Genomic DNA, 27,973 nt, shown 5'->3' with positions numbered 1-27,973 from the left:
GAGTCCATGAATACAGCCCAGGGAAGGAAGGAGAAAAGCCCCCAGTGCCCTTTCTTCTCCTATTACCTACCACAGAAATCCCCAAAATTAGGTTTTCCCCACCAAATACACATACACTGACATCAACTAAGCAGGTGACTTTTAAAAACAAAACTGACATTCAGAGGGAAAGGAATCATTGGCTGAGCTGGGGTGGCCTAAAACAGCAACAATGAGGAAGCCGCAGGAGGGATTATTAGTACGAATGAACTCGAATAAGCTCGGCGTAGGGTGAGGGAGGGGAGCTGGGGCCTTGACTTAGTCACTAAAAAGGGGCTTGGGGAGAGATGGAATCTGCACCCTGTTCTATCCCCAGAGCTCTCCCTGGAATCTTAATTCCCCTTTCCTAAAACTCACTCCCCCTCAAAAAATGTAAAAATTGGTTATTTTTTAGTGGGTAGAAGGGAGCTCCAATGTGGCTTTTTAAAATCTCCTTTTTTTTTTTTCAATCCATAGAAAATGCAGTAGTTTGGAGGGAGGTGTACCCTTAGAAGTGGTTAATAGAACCTTGTATAAACACCTTTCACCAGCCCTTCCTTTAGGGCAGCATTCCCATCCTATCCTCTCTCCCAGACATTAGAAACATCTTTTAAACAGAAGTCCTTGAATAATCTGATATAAAAATGCACGCCTCTGTTAGGCATGGTGAGGGCTTTGGAGGGGCGGAAGGAGCTTTCCTTACGTAGTGATGAACTCTCCAGGCTGGGGAGGGTCCCAGTGGTGGGGGAAGGGCTGTTCCTGGAACCGTGATCTCCACATGGGGTGAGGGGGAGAGATGTCTGGCTGGCTCCTCACTGTGGAGGTGGCACAGGGGTGACCGTGCCTGGGCTCGGGGCTGTGGGGTCTGGAGGCAGAGGGGTGCCTGGGTCTGTGGAGAAAAGGAAGATGAATCAGTTAGAGTACGCAGTAGAGATGGCTCCAGACCCAGACCACCACAGACAGACAGAACCGGGCATGGCATGCAGTGGCTGGGTGGATGAATGAGGTATCCACAATGTTCAACTTCTGTTCCCAACACTCCCTTCTACCTCATACTGAGAAAAACTGATTGAAAAGAGACTCTCTAAATGGGGCATTTGAACGTGATAGGAATAAGCAAAGGGATGCTACTCAATCATCACGCAAACAGCTGCTTTTCAAGTTTACAACTGAGATGCTCTCTGCCACAGGATTGCTCCATGACCCACCAGTGAAAGGCCCCAACATCATCCCAAAGGTGGCAGCTGCCAGGCTGGGGAATGGTGGAGGATGGCCACAGAGGCCCTTCCTCCTGTATTCTAATTTTACCAGAATGTTCAAAAAGGATTGTGGAAACTCTTAATACCTGACCTCTTCCCCACCTGCCCGCTCACCCTCCCTCCACGTGGACCCCTCTCCCTCACCCTTCTTCCCTCTTGGCCCCTTCTCACCTGGCAGTGGGCTGGCACTGGGCAGGAGGTTGCCCTGAACAGCTGCCACAATGGCAGGGCTTTGGGCTGCGGCGGATCCGAGCCCCGGCCCGAGAGGCAAGGAAGATGGCATGGTGGTGGTCGCCGGCAGGTTAGGATGTAGAGGGTTCGCCATGGACACAGGCAGGTTAGGTGGGGGGAGAGTGCCCGGGGCGAACGGGAGATGGTGGTGATGCCCATGCAGGTTAGGAGGAGGGGGAAGGTTAATACTGATGGAGTCAGCTAGACTACCAAATGGGATGATGGATGGAGCAGGAGGAGGAGGAGGAGGCGGCATGCCAAAAGGCAAACCCAAAGGAGCATTACCCGCCACGCCTGGGTGCCCGCTGCCTGGCACTGCCCCTGGCATCATTGAGGGAGGAGTTTGTTGGTTGGGGAACGGTGAGGGGCCTGAGAATAAAAATGAGAGATGGAGAAAATTAGGTATAAAACTTTTGCTTAACAACTCACCTTTTCTATTTTTTTTTTTAGACGGAGTCTCGCTCTGTCACCAGGCTGGAGTGCAGTGGCATGATCTTGGCTCACTGCAACCTCCGCCTCCCGAGTTTAAGCAGTCTCCTGCCTCAGCCTCCCGAGTAGCTGGTACTACATGTACGCACCACCACACCCAGCTAATTTTTGTATTTTTAGTAGAGATGGGGTTTCACCATGTTGGCCAGGATGGTCTCGATCTCTTGACCTCGTGATCCACCCACTTCGGCCTCCCAAAGAATAACTCACTTTTACAAACAAGGATAATCTAGCCATTCCTTGGCACTATCTTCCCTTTTTCTGACACTAGAGTAAGTGAATAAAATTCCAAAGCTCTCGAGTTTGGGGAAGGATTCCTGCTGATTTAGGGGCCTAAGAGAGATGGGCCATCTATAGAAATTGAGGCTAACTTCATCTCCAGACTCATCTTGTATCCCCTTTGAGGAGAACTGGGACCTTCACCTGGATTCCTCTAGCCAACAAGAGTTCTGGAACATAACACTTACCATGGGGTCCAGGGGGGGGAACCCCTGGTGGGACTGCCCCAGGCTGGGGGGCTCCAGCTGGTTGCTGCTGCTGTGGCCCTGCAGTTGACCCTGTCTGCCCAATCTGTTCAGAAGGGCCCAAGCTTCCTGGAGGGGCCCCACTGCCAGCAGGAGCAGGGACTACAGAGGCTGGAGCCACAGCCAAGCCATGGACTGCGGGTGGCCCAGCAGCCCCTGTCGGGGGGATAGGCTGGGAGCCTGGGGGCAGGGCTGGTGGTGGCTGCTGCTGCTGTTGGTGCATCTGTTGAAAGTGCTGCTGCCGAGCCCTCATCTCCGCATACTTCAGCTGCTCCATGTGGAAGGCTTGTCTGTCGGCCAGGAGCTGCTGCCTCTGATACTCCAGCTGCCAGTGCCAATTGAGTATTGTTATCCAAGTTTCAGCAGATCCCAAAGGCAAATGCCTTCACCCCTGCTTTGTCTTCTTCTGAAAGATCCCGCCTCTCAATCAGAAGGTTCCCAAAATCTACATCTTGCGCTTGTGCTTCCTCTGTCCTCCCCACCCCACTTCATGCAAATTCCCATGACCCTTATGTCTCCTGGGTGCCCACATGGTTTCTTATTGCAATGACTTTAACCTGGCCCCAGCTCACTTCAGCTACAAAGGTCTGAACTTGCCATTACCTTGATTTGGAAAATGCTTCCAGTTCCTTTTGTCAATTCAAGTTCTTTTCTTACTTCAAAATTCACTAAAAACTCACTGTTCTTAGGAAGCTATCCCAGATCAATTCATTTGCCTGAGCTTTAGCTCTATTCTATGATCTCAGGACTTAGAAACTTGATGTGCAATCTCTTTATTTTTTTGAGACAGTCTCACTCTGTCGCCCAGGCTGGAGTACAGTAGAGTGATCTCAGCTCACTGCAACCTCCGCCTCCCTAGTTCAAGCAATTCTCCTGCCTCAGCCTCCCGAGTAGCTGGGATTACAGATGCGCACCAGCATGCCGGGCTAATTTTTTGTATTTTTTTATTCTTTAGTAGAGACGGGGTTTCACCATGTTAGCCAGGATGGTCTCAGTCTCCTGACCTCATGATCCACCCGCCTCAGCCTCCCAAAGTGCTGGAATTACAGGTGTGAGCCACCACGCCCGGCCGATGTGCAATCTCTTAATGTGAATTTGTCAGATACTTTAAACCTTCTTAACTGTTTCTGATGTCTCCATATTGTATATTCATTTGATGTCTCCCATTAAACCTTAAGTTCTCTGAGGTCCCTATCTTCTATTTCTTTTTCTTCTTCTTTTTTTTTTTTTGAGATAGGGTCTCACTCTGTCACCCAGGCTGGAGTGCAATGGTGCAAACATGGCTCAGTGCAGCCTTGACCTGGGCTCAAACGATCCTTCCACCTCAGCTTCCTGAGTAGCTGGGACCACAGGCTCACGCCACCATGCCTGGCTAATTTGTTTATTTTTAAAAAATTTTTGGACTGGGCACGGTGGCTCATGCCTGTAATCCCAGCGCTTTGGGAGGCTGAGGCGGGCGGATCACCTGAGGTCAGGAGTTTTAGACCAGCCTGGCCAACACAGTGAAACCCTGTCTCTACTAAAAATACAAAAATTAGCTGAGCATGGTGGCATGTGCCTGTAATCCCAGCTACTCGGGAGGTGAGGCAGGAGAATCGCTTGAACCCAGGAGGCGGAGGTTGCAGTGAGCCGTGATTGCACCACTGCACTCCAGCCTGGGCGAAAGAGTGAGACTCCATCTCAAAAAAAAAAAAAAAAAAAAGCGTGATAACTCACACCTGTAATCCAGCACTTTGGCAAGCAGAGATGGGCCGATCACCTGAGATCGGGAGTTCGAGACCAGCCTGACCAACATGGAGAAACGCCATCTTTACTAAAAATACAACATTAGCTGGGCATGGTGGCGCATGCCTGTAATCCCAGCTACTGGGGAGGCTGAGGCAGTAGAATCGCTTGAACCCAGGAGGCGGAGGTTGCGGTGAGCCAAGATCACGCCATTGCACTCCAGCCTGGGCAACAAGAGCGAAACTCTGTCTCAAATAAATAAATAAATAAAATAAATTGTTGAGACAGGGATCTCACTATGTTACCCAGGCTGGTCTTGAACTCCTGGGCTCAAGTGATCCTTCTGCCTCAGCCTACCAAAGTACTAGGATTACAAATGTGGGCCACTGTGCCCGGTCCCTATCGTCTATTTCTTTTTATGTCCTCCAAAGACAAAATGGTTCAACACTGTGTCTGTCCCATTCCCTTTCCAAGTTCACCTCCTGGATCTGAGGCCCTTACCCTCTCTCTCATCATCCCTTAAGCCCATTCACTCAATCACTATTTGAGTCTACTATGGGCCAAGCACTGTTCAAGGACCTGGAGATGCAGCAATCAAAACCAACTAGAGCCCCTGCCTCATGGAGCTGACCTTCTGTGGGACTTCAGTCCCCAGACTTCACTTGTGAGACACCTAACTGTCCTTAACTGGCTGCCCTACACACACACACACACACACACACACACACACACACACACACACACACGCCCCTCCAATTTTAAACGGAGGCACAGCGAGCAGGGTTCCAGGGCTCCTGCTACTCACTGCTTCTCGCTCCCGGTCCATGATAGTCTCCAGCTCCTCAAAGTGCCGAAGTTTGATCTCCAACTTTTTCATCTGGGTCTCCACCAGCAGGGCCACCAAAGATTTGATCTTCCTTTCCTCAACAGCGGCCAAGTGCTAGGGAAGGAGGGGTGAGACAGCACATCAGTGGGAGGACGCAACTGAAGACAATACAGAAGAAAGGTAGGGTGGATGCTGGCAGGTATAAGAACAAACTTGCTGGCCAGGTGCGATGGCTCACGCCTGTAATCCCAGCACTTTGGGAGGCCGAGGCGGGTGGATCACGAGGTCATGAGATCGAGACCACGGTGAAATACCGTCTCTACTAAAAATACAAAAAATTAGCCAGGCGCGGTGGTGGGCGCCTGTAGTCCCAGCTACTCGGGAGGCTGAGGCAGGAGAATGGCGTGAACCCGGGAGGTGGAGCTTGCAGTGAGCCGAGATTGCGCCATTGCACTCCAGCCTGGGCGACAGAGTGAGACTCCGTCTCACACACACACACACAAAAAGAACAAACTTGCTGTGGTCACAACCCATGGTGAAAGGGCTTGACTTTTTTTGTGCTGGGATTTATAGGCGTGAGCCACTGTGTCTTTTTTCTTTTTTCTTTTTTTTTTTGAGACAGTCTCACTCTGTTGCCCAGGCTGGAGTGCAGTGGCATGATCTCAGCTCACTGTAACCTCCACCTCCTGGGTTCAAGCAATTCTCGTGCCTTTGCCTCCCCTGTAGCTGGGATTACAGGCATGCGCCACCACGCCGGCTAATTTCTGTGTTTTTAGTAGAAATGGGGTTTCACCCTGTTGGCCAGGCTGGTCTCAAACTTCCAACCTCAGGTGATCCACCCGCCTCAGCCTCCCAAAGTCCTGGGATTACACGCATGAGCCACTGCGCCCAGACTTTTTAAAAAATTAAATCATTTTGGCCAGGTGTGGTGGCTCATGCCTGTAATCCCAGCACTTTGGGAGGCTGAGGCTAGCAGATCACTTGAGTCCAGGAGTTTGAGACCAGCCTGGGGCAACAGGGTGAAACCCCATCTCCACTAAAAATACAAAAATTAACCAGGCATGGTGGCACATGCCTGTAATCCCAGCTACTCGGGAGGCTGAGGTGGGAGAATTGCTTGAACCTGGGAGGCGGAGGTTGCAGTGAGCCGAGATTGTGCCACTGCACTCCAGCCTGGGCAACAGAGTGAGACTCCATCTCAAAAAATAAATAAATAAATAAATAAATAAATAAATAAATAAATAAATAAATAAATAAAAGAACGTGGAGGCTGGGCATGGTGGCTCACGCCTGTAATGTCAGCAGTTTGGGAGGCCAAAGCGGGTGGATCACCTGAGGTCAGGAGTTCAAGACCAGCCTGGCCAACATGGTGAAACCCCATCTCTACTAAAAATACAAAGAGTTAGACAGGCGTGGTGTTGCACACCTGTAGTCCCAGTTACTCGGGAGGCTGAGGCAGGAGAATCACTTGAACTTGGGAGGTGGAGGCTGCAGTGAGCCGAGATCTGACAGAGAAAGACTCCGTCTCAAAAGAAGAACATGGAGATAATGTGGCAAAGGGTAACACGGAGTCAAATACTGACAGGGTTGAAAACAGGCCCAATGGTGATATATTTTTTAAAGCTTAGAGAAGGGATGACTAACCTTACCTCCTCCTGAGATACAAATAAAAAATAAATAGGTCAGCATTATTTAAGGTGTGAGTGAGGAAAGATTTCCTCTAAGTGAGATGAGATTAGAGAAGTGGACATTTTCTTCCCTGAGGTCTTCAAGGTCTGGCCTCACCTTGGCTTTCACTGCAGCGGCGGCCAGGGCGGCAGCAGCAGCGGTGGAGAGGTTGCCCTCGCCAATGTCCCGCTCCACCTTTGTCTTCCTTTCCCCCTCAGACTCCACCACTTCCTTCAGCACTTCTTCCTGCCCTTCCTTTGGCTCCTTCTCCTTCTCAGGATCGACTGGGCCAGGACAAGGGTTGAGTTAGCCCCACAGCTTCACCTCTCTTTCCTGCACCCCCACCTACCCTTGTGGGAGGCTCACCTATTGGGTCTCCATCACTCTTCTCGGACTCCTTCTCACTGTCGCCTTCTTTCCCTTTCTCCTCATCCTTCTTGGGAGCCTCGCTGGTTTTCTCTTTTGCTTCCTCCTCTATAGCACTCCCTCCTTCTCGGGGTTCCTGAAATTCCAGTGATAGAAAAGGAGAGGTATCAGGGATTGGGGTGATTAGTTCTCACACAGAGGGGCCAGAAGGGGAACTAAATTTATTCCTCTTACTTTGGAGGTGATCTGATTCTAGGAGACAACCCCGTCCAAAACCAGCCCTTGCCCACCTAAGCTGAACAAGGCCAACTCCCCCATCACCACAGTGCTGCACGCAGCCCCTGCAGCTCCCAGAAATCCCTCTATACCTTGGGCTCCTTCTTCTCATCTGTGGCCTGGCCTTCCACCCGAGCCTCGTCATTCCCACTCTCCTCTGGGCCCATAAGAAAAGAAAGGAAAACAGGAAATGTCTAATACACAGTCGTCTGTGTCTAACACTTTTCTTTTTTTTAGAGACAGGGTCTTGCTGTGTTGCCCAGGTTGGTCTCAAACTCCTGGGCCCACGCAATCCTCCCACCTCAGCCTCCTGAGCACCTTGGACTATGGGTGTGAGCCATTGCACCCAGCTTCTCCGTAACACCTGTTTTTTTTTTTTTTCTTTTGCGACAGGGTCTCACTCTGTCGCCCAGGCTGGAATGCAGTAACACAATCATGGCTCACTGCAGCCTTGACTTCCCAGGCTCAAGTGATTCTCTCACCTCAGCCTCCTGTGTACCTGGGGCTACAGGCACATGCCACCATGCCTGGCTTTTTTGGTATTTTTTGTAGAGATGGGATTTTGCCATGTTGCCTAGACTGGTCTCAAATGATCTGCCCACCTCAGCCTCCCAAAGTACTGGGATTACAGGCATGAGCCACTGCGCCCAGCCTTCACAAGACTTTTCTTTTTTTTTTTCTTTTTTTTTTTTTTGAGACGAAGTCTTGCTCTGCTGCCCAGGCTGGAGTGCAGTGGCTTGATCTTGGCTCACTGCAACCTCTGGCACCCGGGTTTAAGCGATTCTCCTGCCTCAGCCTCTGAAGTAGCTGGGATTACAGGCGCATGCCACCACGCCCAGCTAATTTTTGTATACTTAGTAGAGACGGGGTTTCAGCATCTTGGCCAGGCTGGTGTTGAACTCCTGACCTCAGGTGATCCATCCGCCTCGGCCTCCCAAAGTGCTGAGATTACAGGCGTGAGCCACCATGCCCGGCCTTCACAAGACTTTTCTAACAGCCCCTTCTACAAGCAAAGATTTTTCTACCCAAAATCTTCATGACAGAACCAGTAGGGCTCCAGAGCCCCTGAGGTAAACTCATGGAGAAAATAAAAACCCTACCAATTTTCTCATTCATGTTGTGCTCTAATGCCAACTTGAGGCAGAAATGGCACAGGAGGCCAGGTGGCTCTGGATCTTGTGAAAGGCAAGAAATCTGGGAACCTGCCTGGCCTTACCAATCCGCTCAGGCTCATCAGAGGTGGTTCCTGCAATGCCACTGCTTTCCAGACCGAAGGCAGGGTCCGCCTTGCCTGTTACTTTGGCTGCTTCTTCCACTTTTCGAACATGGGCCTCCACCAAGGCCGTGGGTACCTCTTCCTTCATTTTGGAGAACTCCTCTGCAAGACCCAGAAAGGATGAGGCTGGGGGAGGCACAGGGGAACAGTTCTGGCAGTCCCTGCAAAAGCTTACTCACAAGCCCATGTCTTCATCTAAGCTAGTATGGAGCCTAGACAGGTGCCCGAGCTGAGGCCCGCACAGACAAGGCCAGCAGGGCAGCCAAACTTGAGAGGATTCACAGTCTGAGTAACTAGCCCTTCAAAAGCAAACTAAGAAGGCCAGGTGGAACCGCCCACCCCCATTACCTAGGGCTGACTTTGCAGCAGCAGAGGCGACTCGGGGATCGACGACAGAGGCCAGGAAGGCAACAGTGCTCATAACAGGGTTGCCCGACTGACTGAAGGGGATGGGTTGGTAGGCCAGGGGGCCTAGGGAGGCTTCTGAGTCCTCCAGGTATGGGTCTTCAATGGGAAGACGAAGAAAATGCAAGATGCACTCGTCCTGTGTGCGGCTTCCCACATGCTCGGACACTTTGTTCCAGTCATCTTTGTACATTTCCAGTGCCTGGTGGTAGTGGTGGAGACATAACTCCGCTTACTTAGCCACTTTTCTCGAAGGCTGACTCCCCCCATCCTACTAAGGGCAGCTGGTTTCAAAGTTCTCTATGTTCTGGTATTTGTGTACTCTGCTAGGTCCAAGGGGGATCTTGAAGTAGCACTAAGAAAGGATATGAAGTTAATGAAATGGCCCAAATCCCCAGCCTGGAGCTGGTCCTGGAGCTCACTGGAGCCTTGACCTCCTAGGCTCAAGGAATCTTCCCACTTAGCCTCCTGAGTAGCTGGGACCACAGGTGTGTGCCACCACACCTGGCTAATTTTTAAAATTTTTCGTAGAGACGGAGTCTCACCATGTTGCCCAGGCTCATCTCGAACTCCTGGACTCAAGTGATCCTCCTGCCTTGGCCTCCCAAAGTGCTGAGATTACAGGCGTGAGCCTCTACACGGAGCCCACTTCTGTTTTCAGAGAAAAACTCTCTTTTCTTTGCCCCAATTACCTCCAGGAGAAGCAGGGTTTCCTGTTCTGTCCACTCACGAGTGGCACTGGCTGCAGCTTTGCTCTGCAGGGGAAACACAGGCAGGTCAGAAGAGAGGAGCCTGTGACCTCTGAGGAGCGAACATTCTCTACCCCTAAAGTCGGCCCGCACCTCCTACCTTGGAGGGAACATTCTTTTTTGTGTACATGTCTGTGCGAAGTCCAAAGTTTTGCATGTCTGTTGGTTTCTCTTTGCCTTTGTCAGGAAAGTTGAGCATTTGCTGGGAAGCAGAGGTCTGCTATTTGTGGAGGGAAAGAAAGAGGTGAGTACAAGTGACCACTGGGAGCCAGGGGCTGACAGAGAGAAAAAACAGACAGAAGGAGCTTCTTTCCCAAAGCCAGGGACACCCCTGGATGGGACTTCCTCCCTTACTGCTGTAGTTCCTCTGCTCTCATGTCTCTTCTTCCCGGGCAGGGGCCCCCCAGTAAAGGGGAAAATGAGCAGCCCAGCAGGGTCTGCACCCCACCTACCAGCTCTGGCTTGCCCTTAGCCGTCTCTGGCACCAGGTCATCCAGCTCTTTGCCCTTTCGCCCAGCCTTGGTATCAGCATCAACCTGGCGGCCCTGGGGGACAGAGCTTGGCGTCATGGAGGCTGGGCAGGAAATGACCAGGCCAAGGCCCTGGAGGCCTCAAGACCAAATGCTGGGCGGCCCGCAAGCTCTGGGGGCACTCATGCCACTGTTCCATGTTCCCTTCATGATTAATAAGACATGTCGTTGGCATGATATCCATACATATTCACATTATCTTTACAAGTTCTCTTAGGAGCTGGACAATTAGGTTCTAATCCTAGATTTGGTACTCTGTGACCTTGGGCAAGCCACATAACCTTCTTCCTAATTTTTGTAACGGATGAAGTGGAAATGGAAAAAAAAATGAAGATGATAATTATGAGGCAAAAATGAAAAAATGTGGCAAAGATGACAAAGCTTAAAAATTCCATGCAAGTTAATTTTAAGCCATTTTTCTCTATCTACTGACTCCCCTACATTAGCCTGTCTGCTCCTTGAGTAAAAGGATAATCTCTTCTCCCTCAGCAATTACAGCCTTAGGTACAAAGGCTGAGAGAGGATGCTAAACATGGGGCTGATTCCTGTGACCCTTTGTATCCCATGGAAAAGGAAGAAGCCTCAAAACACTCCTGAACCATTACCCTAAAAACCAGAAAAAGAAAAGTTCAAAGAAGCCCAATCTTCCCAACCCGCCCTGTCCCCATAGCACCTCACCCTACCTGAGGTGTCTTGGGCTGCAGAGGCACCAGCCCTGATGGTGTGTCAGCCAAGACATGGAAGTGAGAGGTAGGCGGAGGCCCCATTGGGGTTGGTCGACTCTCAGCATCCACCTGGTAGTTAATAAGACCCCACTGTTCTAGGAAGGCATGGACCCTGTACGGAGAGAGGCAGAGACAGGGTCACACAGATAGCCAGAAAGGTGCACGAGGAAGAGGAAAAGTGGGGGATAGAAGGGGCATAAACCCCCTCCCCACCCAACCCCGGCCTTTTCCTCTGTTCATTATACTCCTTAGGAAATCTCACCTACTCCAGTTGTTCATTTACCACCTAAATGCCAGTGACACCCAAGTCTATATCTCCAGCCTGGGCCAATCACTATATCCACCTACCTACTGAACATTTCTTCCTGAATAGCTAGTAAAACTGAACCAGTTTCTTTCTTTCTTTTTTTCCCTAAGAGAGACTGAAGTGCAGTGGTGTGATCACCGCTCACTGCAGCCTCCACCTCCAGGGCTCAGGTGATCCTTACACCCCAGCCTCCTGAGTCACTAAGACCACAAGCATGAGCCACCATGCCTAGCTAATTTTTTTGCATTTTCTGTAGAGATGGGGTTTCGCCATTTTGTCCAGGCTGGTCTCGAACTTCTGGGCTCTAGCGATCCTCCCACCTTGGTCTCCCAAAATGTTTGGATTATAGGCATGAGCCACCACACCTGGCCTGAACCAGTATCTTTCAATTACAGACGTGCTCCTTCTTTGTCCTATATTCTACACTTCAGAGAATGCCATTGCTAATCCCTCAAGTCATTCATTCCCCAAACCTGTACTTCACCTTTCTCTAGAGGTGTTTTTTTCTGCCTGCTCCTCTATGTTCCTTGCTGGCATCTCTACTGTTGCCAAAACACATCCATAGGCAGGCATCCTCATGTACCCCCTTCCCCTCAGCCAAAAGACCCACCTCATGATGGCACAGACATCACCCGCTAGGTTTCGGCGGCAGGCGGTAGAGGTAAGATACTCTTGGGGGTTCAATCGGTAAGTGTCAATCATGAAGTTTCGATAGGCCAGGTAGCTTAGAAGAAAGAGAGAAACAAGAAGAAGAAAAATAAGTGTTTGTTAAAGGGCTAAAGGAAAAAATGGTAAGAGAGCTAATGACTTCTCCTGCATGATAAAGATGGAAAAAAGTAGATTATTTGACTCAACATGCTGAGTGCCTGCTATGTGCTAGATGAAAGAGTTTCAAATATGTCTGTCTTTTCCTTGATGGGGTTTTCTTTAAATGAATTATCTCCTTGGCTATACTTATGGATATTTCATACAAATTTTTTTTTTTTTTTTTTGAGATGGAGTTTCCCTCTTGTTGCCCAGGCTGGAATGCAATGGCACAATCTTGGCTCACAGCAACTTCCGCCTCCTGGGTTCAAGCGATTCTCCTGCCTCAGCCTCCTCAGTAGCTGAGATTACAGGCATGTGCTACCACGGCCGGCTAATTTTGTATTTTTAGTAGAGACAGGGTTTCTCCATGTTGGTCAGGCTGGTCTCAAACTCCTGACCTCAGGTGAGCCTCCTGCTTCAGCCTCCCAAAGTGCTGGGATTACAGGCATGAGCCACTGCACCTGGCCATTTTATACAATTTTTAAACAAGGAATTAGAAGTTAAGAAAAAGTACTCATTTCCAAACTCAGATGTTAAAAGGAAGTCCTTATTCATGCATATAGCTAGTCAGCATACCATGGTAAAAAACATATGTTTTGAAGTTGAAAAGATCTAAGTTCAAATCCCAGTTCTACCATGAGGACCTTGGCAATTTACTTCGAATTTTTAAACCTCAGTTTCCTCATCTGTAAAATGGAAGTCTGTTGAGAGGTCTATAAAGTACTAGTACAGTGCCTGGCGCATTGTAGGGGCTCAAAAAAATGGCAGCTATCATGTGGTACAGTGTAAAGTTTCAGATCATGGGCCAGATTAAAGGATTCAGATCCTGGTTTTACTTACTAGCTCTGTGACTTTATGCAGGTGACTTGACTCCTCTATACCCTATCTGTCAACTGAAGATGGTATCTACCTCTAAGGTTGATGTAAAGATTAAATTACTCAATGTATGTTGGACATTTACGATAGTGCCTGGGAGATACTAAGCTCTCAATAGATGTAGGCAATTATCATGATTTACTACTTTTTTTTTTTTTCTGAGATGGAGTTTCACTCTTGTTGCCCAGGCTGGAGTACAATGATGCGATCTTGGCTCACTGCAACCTCCACCTCCCGGGCTCAAGTGATTCTCCTGCCTCAGCCTCCCAAGTAGCTGGGATTACAGGTACGTGCCTCCACACCCAGCTAATTTTTGTATTTTTAGTGGAGACGGGGTTTCACCATGTTGGCCAGGCTGGTCTCGAACTCCTGACCTCGTGATCTGCCCGCCTGGGCCTCCCAAAGTGCTGGAATTACAGGCGTGAGCCACCATGCCTGGACCATCATTTACTATTTTATACCAAGAGTTCAGTTCCTACTCCAACCCCGCCTGCATGTCATGTTGAATTAATTTCACCTGATCACTACTTTCTTTTCATACATACTGCTTTCTCCAGGAAGAGAAGAGAGAACCATAGCAAGCTATCAGGAAAAAACATGGAGGGACCCCCAGAGAGGGGAAGCTGTGGAATAGCTGGGAAGAAAACTTGTTCAGTTCTCAGTCTCACCTACCTCATCAATGTGGTTATCTTGAAGTATTCCTAACCAAAGAAGATTGCCACCACGTCTTTTCCAAAGCCAAGCAGGTTTGGCCTGAGGCAAAATCTTTTTTTTTTTTTTTGAGACGGAGTCTTGCTCTGTCGCCCAGGCTGGAGTGCAGTGGCACGATCTTGGATCATTGCAAGCTCTGTCTCCCAGGTTCACGCCATTCTCCTGCCTCAGCCTCCCGAGTAGCTGGAACTACAGGCACCTGCCACCACGCCCAGCTAATTTTTTTTTTTTTTTTTTTGAGACGGAGTCCCACTCTGTCGCCCCGCCTGGAGTGTGGTGGCGTGATCTCCGCTCACTGCAACCTCTGCCTCTCAGGTTCAAGTGATTCTCCTGCCTCAGCCTCCAGACTAGCTGGGACTACAGATGCATGCCACTACGCCCGGCTAATTTTTTTTGTTTTTGTTTTTTTGTTTTTTTTTGAGACGGAGTTTCACTCTTGTTGCCCAGGCTGGAGTGCAATGGTGCAATCTCGGCTCACCGCAACCTCTGCATCCCGGGTTCAAGCGATTCTCCTGCCTCAGCCTCCCTAGTAGTTGGGATTACAGGCATGTGCCACCACGCCCGGCTAGTTTTGTATTTTTAGTAGAGACGGGGTTTCTCCATGTTGGTCAGGCTGATCTTGAACTCCTGATCTCAGGTGATCCGCCTGCCTCGGCCTCCTGAATTGCTGGGATTACAGGCATGAGCCACCACGCCTGGTCTTTTTTGGTGTTTTTAGTAGAGACGGGGTTTCACCACGTTAGCCAGCATGGTCTCATCTCCTGACCTTGTGATCCGCCCGCCTCGGCCTCCCAAAGTGCTGGGATTACAGGCGTGAGCCACCACGCCCAGCCTTGTTCATTAATTTTTTTAGATATGGGGTCTTGCTGTGTCAGCCAGGCTGGAGAGCAGTGGCGTGATCCAGGCTCACGGCAGCCTCAAACTCCTGGGCTCAAGCAATCCTCCCATTTCAGCTTCCCAAGTAGCTGGGACCACAGGTATGCCCCACCCTGCCCAGCTAATTTTTTGTCACTTCTTTAGAGATGGGAGTCTCGCTATGTTGCTCACACTATTCTTGAACTCCTGGCCTCAAGGAATCCTTCTATCTCAGTGTCCCAAGTAGCTGAGATGATTTACAGTTGTGAGCCACCATGGCTCCTACACTTCTTTCCCAGAGAGCCCTCTCCATCCCTTAATTTATATAAACTGGTCTTCTGTTAGTTCCTTCTCTTGTTTTTCTATCAAAACCTACTCTCAGGAACCAGCCTGGTAATAGTAATTTACACTTTAATCAAAGCTTTTGTGCTAGGAATATCTGCAGTATAAACAATATCAGTAATACGGATTTAAAGGCTCTATACCCTGTTAAAAAGAATTTGAGGCGGCCGGGCGCGGTGGCTCATGCTTGTAATCCCAGCACTTTGGGAGGCCGAGGCGGGCGGATCACGAGGTCAGGAGATCGAGACCACGGTGAAACCCCGCCTCTACTAAAAATACAAAAAAATTAGCCGGGCGTGGTGGCGGGCGCCTGTAGTCCCAGCTACTCGGAGAGGCTGAGGCAGGAGAATGGCGTGAACCTGGGAGGCGGAGCTTGCAGTGAGCCGAGATCGCGCCACTGCACTCCAGCCTGGGTGACAGAGCGAGACTCCGTCACAAAAAAAAAAAAAAAAAAAAAAAAAAAGAATTTGAGGCACTGGAGTAGGTACTTGTTATGTACAGAACATGCTTAAGATCACCCTTGGGCGAATCCTAAAGAACATGTGTCTACATGCTAGGCCAGGGTGATATGGTGCCTTTGTAAGCCTAGCATAGTGCCTGGCTCATGGAAGGAGCTCAAGAAATGTTTGCTAAACTGAATGTTACTGAATCAGAAGGGTGAATGGGGGGACAGGAGGGAGAAGGAGAATCATGAGATGAGATTTCCTTACATCTCTGGAGTCTTGGACTTGTTCTTGCCGTTGAAGAACTCGGGGAGAGCCCTCCGCTCAATGGCATGAACGCTGCAAGAAAAGCCAGAGTGGTTTCAGAAGAAGGCACTGGTGAAGGGATGGGGGCCCCAAAGGGAGGAAAAGCCTAGAAGGCAAAGAAGGAAAAGAGCTCGAAATTGCTGGAGTTCGAAGCTTGGGGAGAACATCCCACGGGCTGTAAGACTCAAAAGGACACCAGGAGCTCCCCTAAAACTAAAGTGTACTCTGGTCTATCTGGGTGAGGAAAAAATAACTTATTTGGAGGAGGCAGGGAGAAGAACAGCCTGTTGACCCCTGGAGGCAGGGAAATAAGGACTCAGTGAGAAGTTGGGGACAACCATACCTATTGTAGTCAAACCAGGCAGCGTAGCTGGGAATGATGATGTGGTGGGTCTGTTCAGTTACGTTGTCCTCATGCAGGTCTGGATTCTTGGTCTGCTCTCCCTTGTTCCCCGTACTGTTCTCATCCTCATCCTATGAGTATGGAGGCTGCTGGACACTCAGCATTCCTGTTTCCTCCCTAGCAACCCTCTGCTTCTCCCACACCCCAGGAATGTGGACACTAAAGATGGGTGATGGGACTGAGCAGTCATGGGCCCCAGGACTCTGAAAGGGTCAGAGTTTTGAACAAAGCTAGAATTAGTCTACGGTGGGTAAAGTCTGGGCAGTGAAAAGTTTGGGCAGAATGAACTTTATAATCACAAATCAGAATCACATAGAGAGGTAGGGCCTCTCTAAACTGGCTCCACCTTGCCCGTCGTCTCCATGCTTTCATCTTCTTGTTCATCTGAAAGAGAAAGACCAAGATGTAAGGCTGGAGCCTCTTGAGGGGCAAGAAAGCCCTACCAAAAGCCCATCAGGCTAGCGAAAAGGGGGCAGCTGAGCCCTCCCCTTCCCTTGGCTCTGACTGCCTTGCCCAAGAGGCTCCTGTCTTACCCAGGTCAGTCATGGTGCCGCCTTTGACTGGGGCCGACTCTGAGTCTTTCTTTGTGTTGACTGCGAAAACAGAGAGTCATTTCATCAGATAGATTTTGCCTAATTCAAGCCTTCAATTTAATAGTTCCAGAAATCCTACTTTCTCCAAAAATTGTCTCCATGTGATTGCAAAATATAGTAATTCTCTCCAGTCACAATTATTCTAGGGCTTCAAACTTCTTGCTACTTTCCCCACTTCTCCAACCAAAAATGAATTTAACTTATTTCTCTATGTACATTCATAAATGATTCTTGTCTTTGACAGGCCTTTATCTCCATCTATGTATCTGTAAGCTTTTAATGGTCTGATACTGAATCTGACCAAATCACTCTGTGGAGGAATGGCTAAGTGTTAAACATTTTTGAAAGCAGAGGACACTTTCCTCAACTGAATTCATATGCATATGCTCAGGAGCAAACATAGAGAGGAGAGCTGATTGATGAGGAGGTAGAAGCTAGAACTCTTCTTGGTGGCACCCCTAATCCTACCCCTGAAATAAACTTCTGGAATACCTGGGGTGAGTCTATAGAATAGACTGTAAACCAGTATTGGTGGAGCAATGTCTCCAAAGCGGGGTTCTAACATAGGACGCAAAAGATGATCTACTGCAACTCAGGGAGAGAATACAGAACCTCTCTTCATGTTTTGTTTTGTTTTGTTTTTTTGAGACGGAGTCTCGCTCTGTCGCCCAGGCTGGAGTGCAGTGGCGCAATCTCAGCTCACTGCAACCTCTGCCTCCCAGGTTCAAGTGATTCTCCTGCCTCAGCCTCCCGAGTAGCTAGGATTACAGGCGCCCACCACCACGCCTGGCTAAGTTTTGTATTTTTAGTAAAGACGGGGTTTCACCATGTTAGCCAGGATGGTCTTGATCACTTGACCTCGCGATCTGCCCGCCTCGGCCTCCCAAAGTGCTGGGATTACAGGCGTAAGCCACCATGCCCAGATTCTTCATGTTTGTTTTTATCATTCTTTACATTTTTCAATTTTTTAGATATGTTTGTGTTTTAAAACGTTCCCACAGTAGTGGCTTAACAGTACATGTACACAATTAACGCATATATACATATTTCTTTTTCTTTTGTTTTTTTTTCTTTTTTTTGAGACGGAGTCTCGCTCTGCCGCCCAGGCTGGAGTGCAGTGACGCGATCTCGGCTCACTGCAAGCTCCGCCTCCCGGGTTCACGCCATTCTCCTGCCTCAGCCTCCCGAGTAGCTGAGACTACGGGCACCCGCCATCGCGCCCGGCTAATTTTTTGTATTTTTAGTAGAGATGGGGTTTCACCGTGGTCTCGATCTCCTGACCTCTTGATCTGCCCGCCTCGGCCTCCCAAAGTGCTGGGATTACAGGCGTGAGCCACTGCGCCCGGCTTTTTTTTTTTTTTTGAGACGGAGTCTCTCTCTGTCACCCAGGCTGGAATGCAGTGGCGTGATCTCAGCTCACTGCAATCTCCGCCTCCCAGGTTCACACCGTTCTCCTGCCTCAGCATCCTGAGTAGCTGGGACTACAGGCACCCGCCACCACGCCCAGCTAATTTTTTGTATTTTTGGTAGAGACGGGGTTTCACCATGTTAGCCAGGATGGTCTCGATCTCCTGACCTCGTGATCAGCCCACCTCGGCCTCCCAAAGTGCTGGGATTACAGGCATGAGCCACTGTGCCCGGCCTTTTTTTTTGAGATGGAGTTTTGTTCTTGTCGCCCAGGCTGGAGTGCAGTGGCGCAATCTCGGCTCCATGCAACCTCTATCTTCCGGGTTCAAGCAATTCTCCTGCCTCGGTCTCCCGAGTAGCTGGGATTACAGGTGCCCACCACCATGCCCAGCTAATTTTTGTATTTTTAGTAGAGATGGGGTTTCACCATGTTGGCCAGGCTGGTCTCGAATTCCTGACCTCAGGTGATCTGCCCGCCTCGGCCTCCCAAAATGCTGGGATTACAGTCATAAGCCACCATACCTGGCCATGCTCAAATACATTTTACTGTCAGAAACACATGATCAAAGAGTTTGGAGACAACTACTATCAGGCACAAAGCACAGTCCACAACTCAGATATGAATATAAAGTTAGAGGATTTTCCAGGGTAATGACTATAATAACCAGCTAAATTTAAGGAAAAGATCCTGTAGACTGGGAGGTGGACCTGAGAAATCAGCTCACTCGGGGTTTGGCAAAGGAGAGTCAAGACAGGGAGTGGGGGTGGATCCCAGGAACTCAGCCTGGCCTGTACCTGTTTTGGGAAGTGTCACCTCTTCTACATTGGGGACTGGTGAGGGCTCGTCCATGTCCTTTGTCAGGTCTTCTTGCTCCTCTTCTCTGTGGCCACGCTTTGACTTAGTGTAAGGTGTTGAGGGACTGGGAAGGAAAGAGAGTGAAAGAGAACCCAGTCATCCTTGGACAAGGAGTCCCTGGAAGTTGAAGTTCAAGGGAAGGGAAGTGACAGAGAATTCCAAGGGTAGAGCTGAGTACAAACAGAAACCGGTAATCACGGAGTAATGGGAAGTGGAAAAGGCTTTTCATTTGATAAAGCTCTCTTTAAATTTACTAGTGGGGCCAGAACCAGAACTAACAACTGAGCAGCTAAAGATCTCCTCATCTTCCCTCTCAGGACACCTGCAGTATGATGGCACACCCAGGTCAGGGCCAGGTGGTTATAGGAAGGGATTTGTCTTTCCTTCCTTCCACATGATGTGGAGAGAATGGTGAACACAGGGGCAGGCTAGGGGCTGGCACACCCTTTCTTAGCATTTTTCTTCTTCGCTTCTGGGGTTGGTGAAGGAGAGGGGGAGCGCTTCCTCTTCTTATAGTTTCCCCCCTTCTTGTCCCGTCGATCTGAATCTGGGCTGTTCACCTATAGGATGGAGAATCAGGACAAATGTCAGCCTACAATCCCCACTGAAGATCTGTTCTGAGACTTACGCTAAGGGCGCCAGGAAAAAAAGAACAGGATTTGTCACCTCATCTGTCAGTGTCTTGGCTGAAATCTTCTTTCGGCGGGAGACAGGGTTTTTGTCATCATTTACTTCGTAGTCTTCCTCATTCATCCATTCATTGAAGGTGTCGGTGTCCAGGATCCACTTTGCATGAACCTAAAGTACAAAGGCAGATCATGCTGCAGAGAAGCCTGGAAGCCACAGCTCTGTCTGGGGACCCTTAACAGAAAAAGCCCAAGGGCACACAAGCCTCTGTTTCACTTCCAAAGGGTAGACCGGTCCTGGCATTCTTTTTGGGGAAGAGGGGATACAAGAAAAGCTCACCTTCCTAGGTTTCTCAGGAGTTGGAGCATCTTCCACAGATGCTTCAATTTCACTTGCTGGGATCCATGTGTCATAACTGCCATGGGAAATTGAGCATACAGTAGAATCAATGGGATAGAATTGTGGAAAAGTAAAGTGCAGATCTTTTACCCTTTCCATTTACAGAAAGTATTGGGTTCTTGGCTTATTTTTTTGGTATTCTATTCATTATAAAGTAGTAAAAGCACATTATGAAACATTTCAAAAATAGAGAATAAAAAGAATCACCCTTACGTAACTACTCTTGACACTTGTATGTATGTTTTTCCTCCACAGTAATTATTTTTATTTATTTATTTATTTTTGATACGGAGTCTTGCTCTCACTCTGTCGCCCAGGTTGGAGTGCAGTGGCACAACCTTGGCTCACTGCAACCTCCGCCTCCCAGGTTCAAGCGATTCTCCTGCTTCAGCCTCCCGAGTAGCTGGGATTACAGGTGCCTGCCACTGCGCCTGGCTAATTTTTATATTTTAGTAGAGACGGGGTTTCACCATCTTGGCCAGGCTGGTCTCAAACTCCTGACCTCGTGATCCACCCACCTCGGCCTCTCAAAGTGCTGGGATTACAGGCGTGAGACACTGCGTCCAGCCGGGGTTTTTGTTTTTGTTAAGACAGGGTCTCACTTTGCTGCCTAGGCTGGTCTTGAACTTCCAGCCTTTAGTGATCCTCCTGCCTTGGCTTCCCAAAGTGCTAGGATTATAGGAATGAGCTACTGTGCCTGGTCCACAATTTTGTTTTTACATAATCATAACCATACTCGATGATGTTTTTACATAATCATAACCATACTAGATGATATTTTATACGCTTTTTTTTTTTGAGACAGGGTCTTGTTCTATTGCCCAGGTTGAAGTGCAGTGGTGCAATCATGGCACAATGCAGACTCAACCTCCTGGGCTCAAGCAATCCTCCCACCTCAGCCCCCCAAGTAGCTAGGACTACAGGTGCATGCCACCATGCCCAGCTAATTTCTGTATTTTTTTTTTTGTAAAGACAGAGTTTCACTATGTTGCCTAGGCTGGTCTCAAACTCCTGGGCCCAAGCAATCTGCCCGCCTCAGCCTCCCCAAGTGCTGGGATTATAGGCATTAGCCACTGCACCCAGCCTACGTGCTATTTTTTGTTTTGTTTTGTTTTGTTGAGACAGAGTCTCGCTCTGTCGCCCAGGCTAGAGTGCAGTGGTGTGATCTTGGCTCACTGCAACTTCTGCTGCCCCGGTTCAAGTGATTATCCTGCTTCTCAGCCTCCCAAGTAGCTAAAACTACAGGCGTGTGCCACCACGCCCTGCTAATTTTTTTTTTTTTTTTTTTGTATTTTTAGTAGAGACGGGGTTTCAGCATGTTGGCCAGGCTGGTCTCGAACTCCTAACCTCAGGTGATCTGTCTGCCTTGGCCTCCCAAAGTGCTGGGATTACAGGCGTTAGCCACCATGCCAGGCCTACATGCTACTTTTTGCAATTATTAATAATATTCACTTATAAATTGTCCATGTTATATCACTTTAAAGACTGCATAATAGTCCACTGAGTAGATATAAAAATTTACTGAAACATTTTCCTACTGTTAGACATTTAGATTGTTTCTAACATTTACTTATCAAAAATTATGCTGGGATAATCAATTCACACATAAAGCCTCAATCCTTTTAGCCCAAGGCTTGTCCAGTAAGTCCAAACCTCCCCCAAGACAGAGGTTCACTTACTAGGTGAGAGGAAAACAAATTAAGTGATCTAAAAATAACTCTGAAAGAGCGGCCTCTTGCTCTGCTAGATGTTCTAGGGCTTCTGGGTCTGGCTCTTACACTTAAACCTGCCCCAGGAACCCATCCTCACCTGTCAGGATAGTAGCCCCAGTGCAGAAGAACCTGCTTATCCCTCTTCATGACTGGTCGTACCCATTCCTCTGGAGATAGAGGAAAAGAAGGGAGAGATATAAGCTAAAGGGGGACACAAAAAAATACCGTATAAAAGCCCTAACTAATGCACTCTCCTGTTGTAGCAGGGGACTTGGTAATAGGAACTTAAGGTGGTAGGAGGATTCAAGATTGAAAGAAGAGGAGGAGCCCAGGTACTGAATGGTCATCTTAGTCCTCTGCCTTCTAGTCCAAACCATCCACTCAAGTGGCCAGGAAAACCCAGCTCTCACCTTCTTCTAGATTCCCCGGGACAGGATACACAACATGGGAGGCATTGTTCTTATCCTCAGTGACTGTTCCCTGGATGGTACAAGGAGAAGCAGGTAAATTATGGTCCCCTCCGAATTACTCAAGGTTTAGCCATAGAGCTGCCTTCCTAACCATATTTTGCTTATAATAGTATTAAAGTTAGTTTGCATTCTCTAAGCACACACCAGCTAAGTGGCATAGGGAAACAGCTGGGATTGTGCTAATAATGGAGAAAAGTCAAAGAATTAAAAATTGCTACAAATAATCTTCTGAACAGATAATCTACACATCGGAAATTTAAAGTCAACTGTACATCCTTATCAATGACATCTGTTCATTATTATAAAGTTCCAAAGAGCAGGGATTTCATTTATCTGAGATCAAGCAATCTCTAGCTCAGTAGAAGTGGATATTATTTTTCCCCAGGCCAACAGAGTCTCTAGAACAGTAATGCAAACCTGTCAGGACTGAAAAATGGGAGAAGCAGACAGAAAAAGACAGACTCAAGGCTTTAACTCAAGTCTTTTTCCAAGTAGAGCCACCTCTGAAGCAGAAAACATGGTAATTCAGGGCTGCTGCTTGGTATAGAAAACACTGGGAAAACAGTCATGGAGTTTCTGAAACCTCTCCTCATCAGACCATTTACCTGGTGTCTCTTGATAATGTCTTTTAATTTCCCTAGTAGTTTGGGCTCAATTTCTGGGCACAGAAAAATGTTAGGTCGAGACAGGCAATTATTCTGTGGAGAGAAGAAATAGAATGAGATTATAGGAAAGGGGTGTTTTAGATTCTCACTGAGGGAAGGGAGATAAATAGGGGATATGCCTATTACCTGCACCAAGGACTTCTCAATGGTCATAAACATTTCCACATTGCGGTCCATGCGTGATGGATTCTGGAAATCGTAACGCCGCCTTGTGAAGAGGCAATAATCTAGTGAGTGGTATATATAGCTCAGGTCTGCAGATGAGGTGAGGGCACGTGACTTTTTTGTTTGTTTTTTGAGATGGAGTCTTGCTCTGTCACCCAGGCTGGAGTGCAGTGGCGTGATCCCGGCTCACTGCAACCTCTGCCTCCCAGGTTCAAACAATTCTCCTGTCTCAGCCTCCCCAGTAGCTGGGAGTATAGGCACACACCACCTTGTGTGGCTAATTTTTGTATTTTTAGTACAGACGAGGTTTCACCATATTGGTCAAGCTGGTCTCAAACTCCTGACCTCAGGTGATCCACCTGCCTCGGCCTCCCAAAGTGCTGGGATTACAGGCATGAGCCACCACACCGGCCTTTTTTTTTTTTTTTTTTTGGAGAGGGAGTCTTGCTCTGTTGCCCAGGCTGGAGTGCACTGGCACGATCTTGGCCAGCTGCAACCTCTGCCTCCTGTGTGCAAGCCATTCTCCTGCCTCAGCCTCCCAAGTAGCTGAGATTTACAGGTGCCCGCCACCACGCCCGGCTAATTTTTGTATTTTAGTAGAGATGGGGTTTCGCCAAGTTGGCCAGGCTGGTCTCAAACTCCTGACCTCAAATGATCCACCCACCTCGGCCTCCCAAAGTGCTGGGATTACAGGCGTGAACCACTGCACCCAGCCATGACTTCTTAATATGGGAAATTAGGAGGCAAGCTTGCTCACAGCTATTGCCAAAAATCACCTGGGATCTGAGGTTCACTGATCTCAACTCCATGAATCACTCTCTGTGCTTACTCCAAAGGGACAAAAAAAGGTTTGAGATGCCAACCTAAGAATCCCTTTTCCTCTACAAAACACACACTGATACTCACACACTCACTCTTGGAGACTGTTTTGGCTCTGACTCCCAACCATTTTTCTGACCTAGTAAGTCAGGTCTACTGACCTAGCAAAATAAAGAGACTCGCAAGAATTTCTACCCCAGAAAGATCCCAGGGAATCAAAAAGGGGGATTTCCTCTAAACTAAATGTAAGAAGAATAGAGAGAATCATCTCACCATCCCTGGTCACTCTTGAATTTGTAGGCAGCTGCAAGAATGTGGCACAAGGAGCCTCCCGCTTTGAAATCTAGGAAACATTTGATCTACAAAATCAGGATACGGAAGAAGCACGTCAAGGTTCCATTGTAAATTCTCTCATCACTTAATAATCTAATAATCCTTTCACAAAATCCCATGCTGAACTGATCTCCCTCTTTTTTTTTTTTTTTTTTTTTTGAGACGGAGTTTCACTCTTGGTGCCCAGGCTGAAGTGCAATGGCGCAATCTTGGCTCACTGCAACCTCTGCCTCTCAGGTTCAAGCAATTCTCCTGTCTCAGCCTCCCGAGTAGCTGGCATTACAGGCATGAGCCACCACACCCAGCTAATTTTGTATTTTTAGTAGAGACGGGGTTTCTCCATGTTGGTCAGGCTGGTCTCCAACTCCAGACCTCAGGTGATCCACCCGCCTCAGCCTCCCAAAGTGCTGGGATTACAGGCGTGAGCCACCACGCCCCGTCTCAAAGCTGAAATTCTTTAACCCTTGTGCCATTGCATCATGTAGCCTGGAAGAGGGGAATGAAAGAAACCAATATATAGCCGGGCGCAGTGGCTCAAGCCTGTAATCCCAGCACTTTGGGAGGCTGAGGCGGGCGGATCACGAGGTCAGGAGATCGAGACCATCCTGGCTAACACGGTGAAACCCCGTCTCTACTAAAAACACAAAAAATTAGCCGGGCGTGTTGGCGGGCGCCTGTATTCCCAGCTACTCGGGAGGCTGAGGCAGGAGAATGGCGTGAACCCAGGAGGTGGAGGTTGCGGTGAGCCGAGATCGCGCCACTGCACTCCAGCCTGGGGGACAGAGAAAGACTCCGTCTCAAAAAAAAAAAAAAAAAAAAGAAACCAATATACAGAAAGCACAACCTTGTGATAACACTTTACTGGATTACCTCAGGTACCATTATAGAAACTCTACAAGGTAGGTTTACTAATCCCATCTAGGGATGAAGGAACCAAGACTCATGAATGTTGCCCAAGATCACAGAGCCATCCAGTGGCAAAGCCAGGATTTGAACACAAGCCCGCGCAAATCCAAATCTCAAGTCCCCCTCTTAACCATGCCATGAGAGACTTGTGGACTGATCCCAGGTACTCTGAAATAATTTGTTGCACAAAATATTACTAAGACAAAAAGAATGGTAAACTGGAGACTAGGCCAAGCCAATAATGCCCTGACCAGGGATAGGGATGGTGGAAAATAACCCAAATTTCAAAAATTACAAAATTCACAAATCTTTTTTTAAAATACAACTCTCCAGTTTGGAGGATTCACCACCACCACCCCCCACCCTCCCTGCTACTTCTGCACTCACCGGCAGTTTAGTGAGCGGTGCATTGCTGACATGTTTGCCAAAAACTTCTTCCTGAAATTGTAGCAACTGTACAACCAGGCTAGACAGGGACTTGTTGGTGGGTGGTTCAGCTTGTATATACTAAGGAAAAAGAGGGAAAGGAAAGAAAAATAGATATCAGACAAATTGTCCACTATCTCCTATATTTCTCCCCCAGGGGCTCTGGAAGCATCTGGAGCAAAGAAAATAGGGCCTTTCTCCCCATTTAGTCTCTATAAAGAAAATGGCAGAAGGGAGGCCCTGGACACCCCAACCAGGAAGCTGAAATTCTGCTGCCACCAGCCCAGGTGGCCAGTGTTGGGGGGAACAGGGAAGCTTACTACTCTTCCTCAGTTATACTCTGAAATTGGAGTTGCAGGACCCTATTATCTTGGCACCTCATCTTTAACCAACAGCACTGAGGGTTGTAAAATTCTGGAAGTTTATAGAGTTCAGGTCATGGAAGCAATACCTCTGGGGCTCTAAGAGAGACATTTCTTAGGGAAACTCTATGTAAAGCCATGATTCCCCCTATAATGTAGCCTAACAAGAAAAGGTACAAGAAAGTGAAGGAGGGCAAGCTGACTGAGAGAGTGAGCTTGTGCATTTTGCTTCTGAAGACTGGGTATAAATGTCTTCATAGGCCCTCCTAGACAGGAAGGGCCATCCACTACCCAGCCTGATGGAGAAGAGCAAGACAACATCTACCCTGTCCAAGGAAACTGTATCTAAGACAAGTAACCCTGGCCCTCCTTCAATGTTTCCACACTCTGCTACCTAGTAGCATCCTAGCCTTCCATTCTAATTTGAACCTGAGCCAGGAGACTTTCTTTTTACTTTTTGACCCGTTTTCTCCCCACTCATCACAAAGAGGACAGTGCCTCTCAGTGAGAGGTGAAAAGAGATAGATCTGTCAAGGGAAAGGTAAATGACAAAGAGCTAAGAGCATGGAAGCTGAACCAGGTCACAGTTGTCAATTCCCCCAAGGCCGGAGGCTAAGCCCCTAGCCTGATCTCCCTGCAAAAGGTCAAAGGTAGAAGCCTGGGAATAACAGCTTCTCACAGGCGTAGAGACATGCCATAGAAATAGCAGCTATTTGTCAGGATTCTGACACCCAGAGAGACCCCAAGGGCAGGGCCAGGCTCATAACCAGGATCAGTAGGAAGTTCTCCTAAGCCACTAAGCACACTTCTGAGGAGCTGCAAAGCCGGCAGGAAGAACTGGGGAGCTGAAAGAAAGCCATAAAGAGAACCCCTCTCTGAGGGTAGTGAGAAAAAGAGAGGCAGACCATTTCCAGAGAAAACCAGGCCTAGAGACAAAGACGACACCAGGAAGAGGTTTGGTAGAAAAGACAGGTAAGGATTCTTGAACCCTTTGTTCACCACCTTATGATCTCCATTTATGGGGTTTGGGGGTGAGGGGCTAGAGATAGAAAGCTCACCCTAACCTCTCGACCCCAAACCCAGGGTACTGCAAAGCTAGATTGCAGGGTGACTTCATTGTAAAATCGAGGAAAGGTTTCGGAAGGGGCCGCTACCCAAGAACTCCTATACCCCGGCTCCCTGAGAGATTCTGTTGTCCCTTAGATGAAGGTGGGGGATGAGCGGCGGAGACAGGTGATCCCTGGGTGGGGACCTTTTTCAGGCTGATGAGCAGCCAACGGCTTGCTCTGTGACTGTTTACCCTCTTGCTTTCCATTCTCTCTCTCTGAACATACATAAAGCACCGGAGAGGCCTCAGCCCCGCTGGTACCTGGCTCCGTGGGGAGCTCTGGCGGGCACGCTCCGGGTTGCGGGGGAGCCCATTGGGCACCCGGTCCACACCCGGCCGGCTGCCTCTCCCAGAAAAGCCAGGAGGGCGATGGCTGAGGGGAAGGTGGGCTAATGGCACCAGGGCCCGCCGGGCAGTAGAGAAAAACAAGGGGCAGAGGGCGCAGCAGTGGGGGCGGGGGCTGGGCTCGGAGGCTGGGGGTGCGGGGAGAGGGAGGCTGGGGGAGGGGCGCGGGCGCGCGGGGGGCTGCTTGGGAGGCCGCGGGGGAGGGGCCGGGGCGCCTGGAGGGTGGGCAGGATCCCGGGGCTGCAGGGCCGCGGTCCCTTTGTCCCGCTCCCGGTCCCCGCGCGGCCCGGCCCGCGTACCTTCTTGTAGTTCTTGCCGAGCCACAGCCGCACGTTGTCGAACTGGGTCACGGTGTCCGCGGCCTCGTAGTACTTCACGTTGGGGCCGCCGTCCTTCTTCCGCACCGCCATCTTCTCCGGCTCGGGCCCCGCCGCCGCCCGCCCCACTCAGCTCAGCTCCCGCCTCCTCCGCCTCCTCCGCCCGCCTCCCGCCGCCTCCCGCCGCCGCGGCCGCCGCCTCCCGCCGCCTGGGCCGGCCCCGGTCCGCGCTGCGCCCCCTGCCGGCAGGCCGGGCGCGGCGGCGGAGCTCCAGGCGCGGGCCGACCCTGGCGGCCTCCCCGGCAGCGGCGGCGGGAGCCTCCGGGGAGGAGGACGCTTCCTGGAG

General features: G+C 49.3%; 1 protein-coding gene across 7 annotated transcripts; it reads right to left on the bottom strand.

Moving 5' to 3' along the window:
- Window positions 1–122: 122 nt before the first annotated feature.
- On the bottom strand, window positions 123–27,834 carry SMARCC2 (SWI/SNF related, matrix associated, actin dependent regulator of chromatin subfamily c member 2). 7 transcript variants are annotated; one of them, XM_032173401.2, is made up of 30 exons: window positions 27,610–27,833; window positions 25,457–25,576; window positions 24,104–24,189; window positions 22,973–23,054; window positions 22,787–22,879; window positions 22,122–22,191; window positions 21,809–21,878; window positions 19,940–20,015; window positions 19,640–19,771; window positions 19,418–19,533; window positions 18,913–19,037; window positions 16,651–16,710; window positions 16,464–16,501; window positions 16,058–16,188; window positions 15,676–15,747; window positions 11,985–12,098; window positions 11,026–11,179; window positions 10,265–10,357; window positions 9,913–10,032; window positions 9,756–9,818; window positions 9,007–9,265; window positions 8,599–8,760; window positions 7,475–7,539; window positions 7,107–7,242; window positions 6,858–7,024; window positions 5,052–5,186; window positions 2,465–2,846; window positions 1,794–1,877; window positions 1,449–1,514; window positions 123–907 (listed from the first exon to the last, which is right to left on the bottom strand). In XM_032173401.2, exons 1-30 carry the CDS (start codon window positions 27,718–27,720, stop codon window positions 831–833), a joined length of 3,459 nt encoding a protein of 1,152 aa, XP_032029292.1. In that variant the 5' UTR covers window positions 27,721–27,833; the 3' UTR covers window positions 123–830. The 7 variants fall into 7 exon arrangements, with proteins under 7 accessions (XP_032029292.1, XP_032029294.1, XP_032029288.1 ...); XM_032173403.2 differs by having other exon boundaries at window positions 9,913–10,029; XM_032173397.2 differs by having other exon boundaries at window positions 1,449–1,877; window positions 27,610–27,834.
- Window positions 27,835–27,973: the final 139 nt, after the last annotated feature.

The sequence above is a fragment of the Hylobates moloch genome, unplaced genomic scaffold (assembly GCF_009828535.3).
Source record: "Hylobates moloch isolate HMO894 unplaced genomic scaffold, HMol_V3 SCAFFOLD_13, whole genome shotgun sequence".
Taxonomy (NCBI): Eukaryota; Metazoa; Chordata; class Mammalia; order Primates; family Hylobatidae; genus Hylobates; species Hylobates moloch.
This window is presented reverse-complemented; position numbering and strand designations above follow the sequence as displayed.

What these genes read in the sequence shown, in the direction of transcription:
- SMARCC2 (XM_032173397.2), bottom strand. Translation starts at nt 27,720, where the DNA reads ATGGCGGTGCGGAAGAAGGACGGCGGCCCCAACGTGAAGTACTACGAG. An exon ending in CGGCACCATGACTGACCTGG is followed by an intron (nt 16,502 to 16,650) that starts GTAAGACAGGAG and finishes TTTCTCTTTCAG; the next exon opens with ATGAACAAGAAGATGAAAGC. An exon ending in AAAAGAATGTTCCCTCCAAG is followed by an intron (nt 9,819 to 9,912) that starts GTAGGAGGTGCG and finishes TTTCCCCTGCAG; the next exon opens with AGCAAAGCTGCAGCCAGTGC.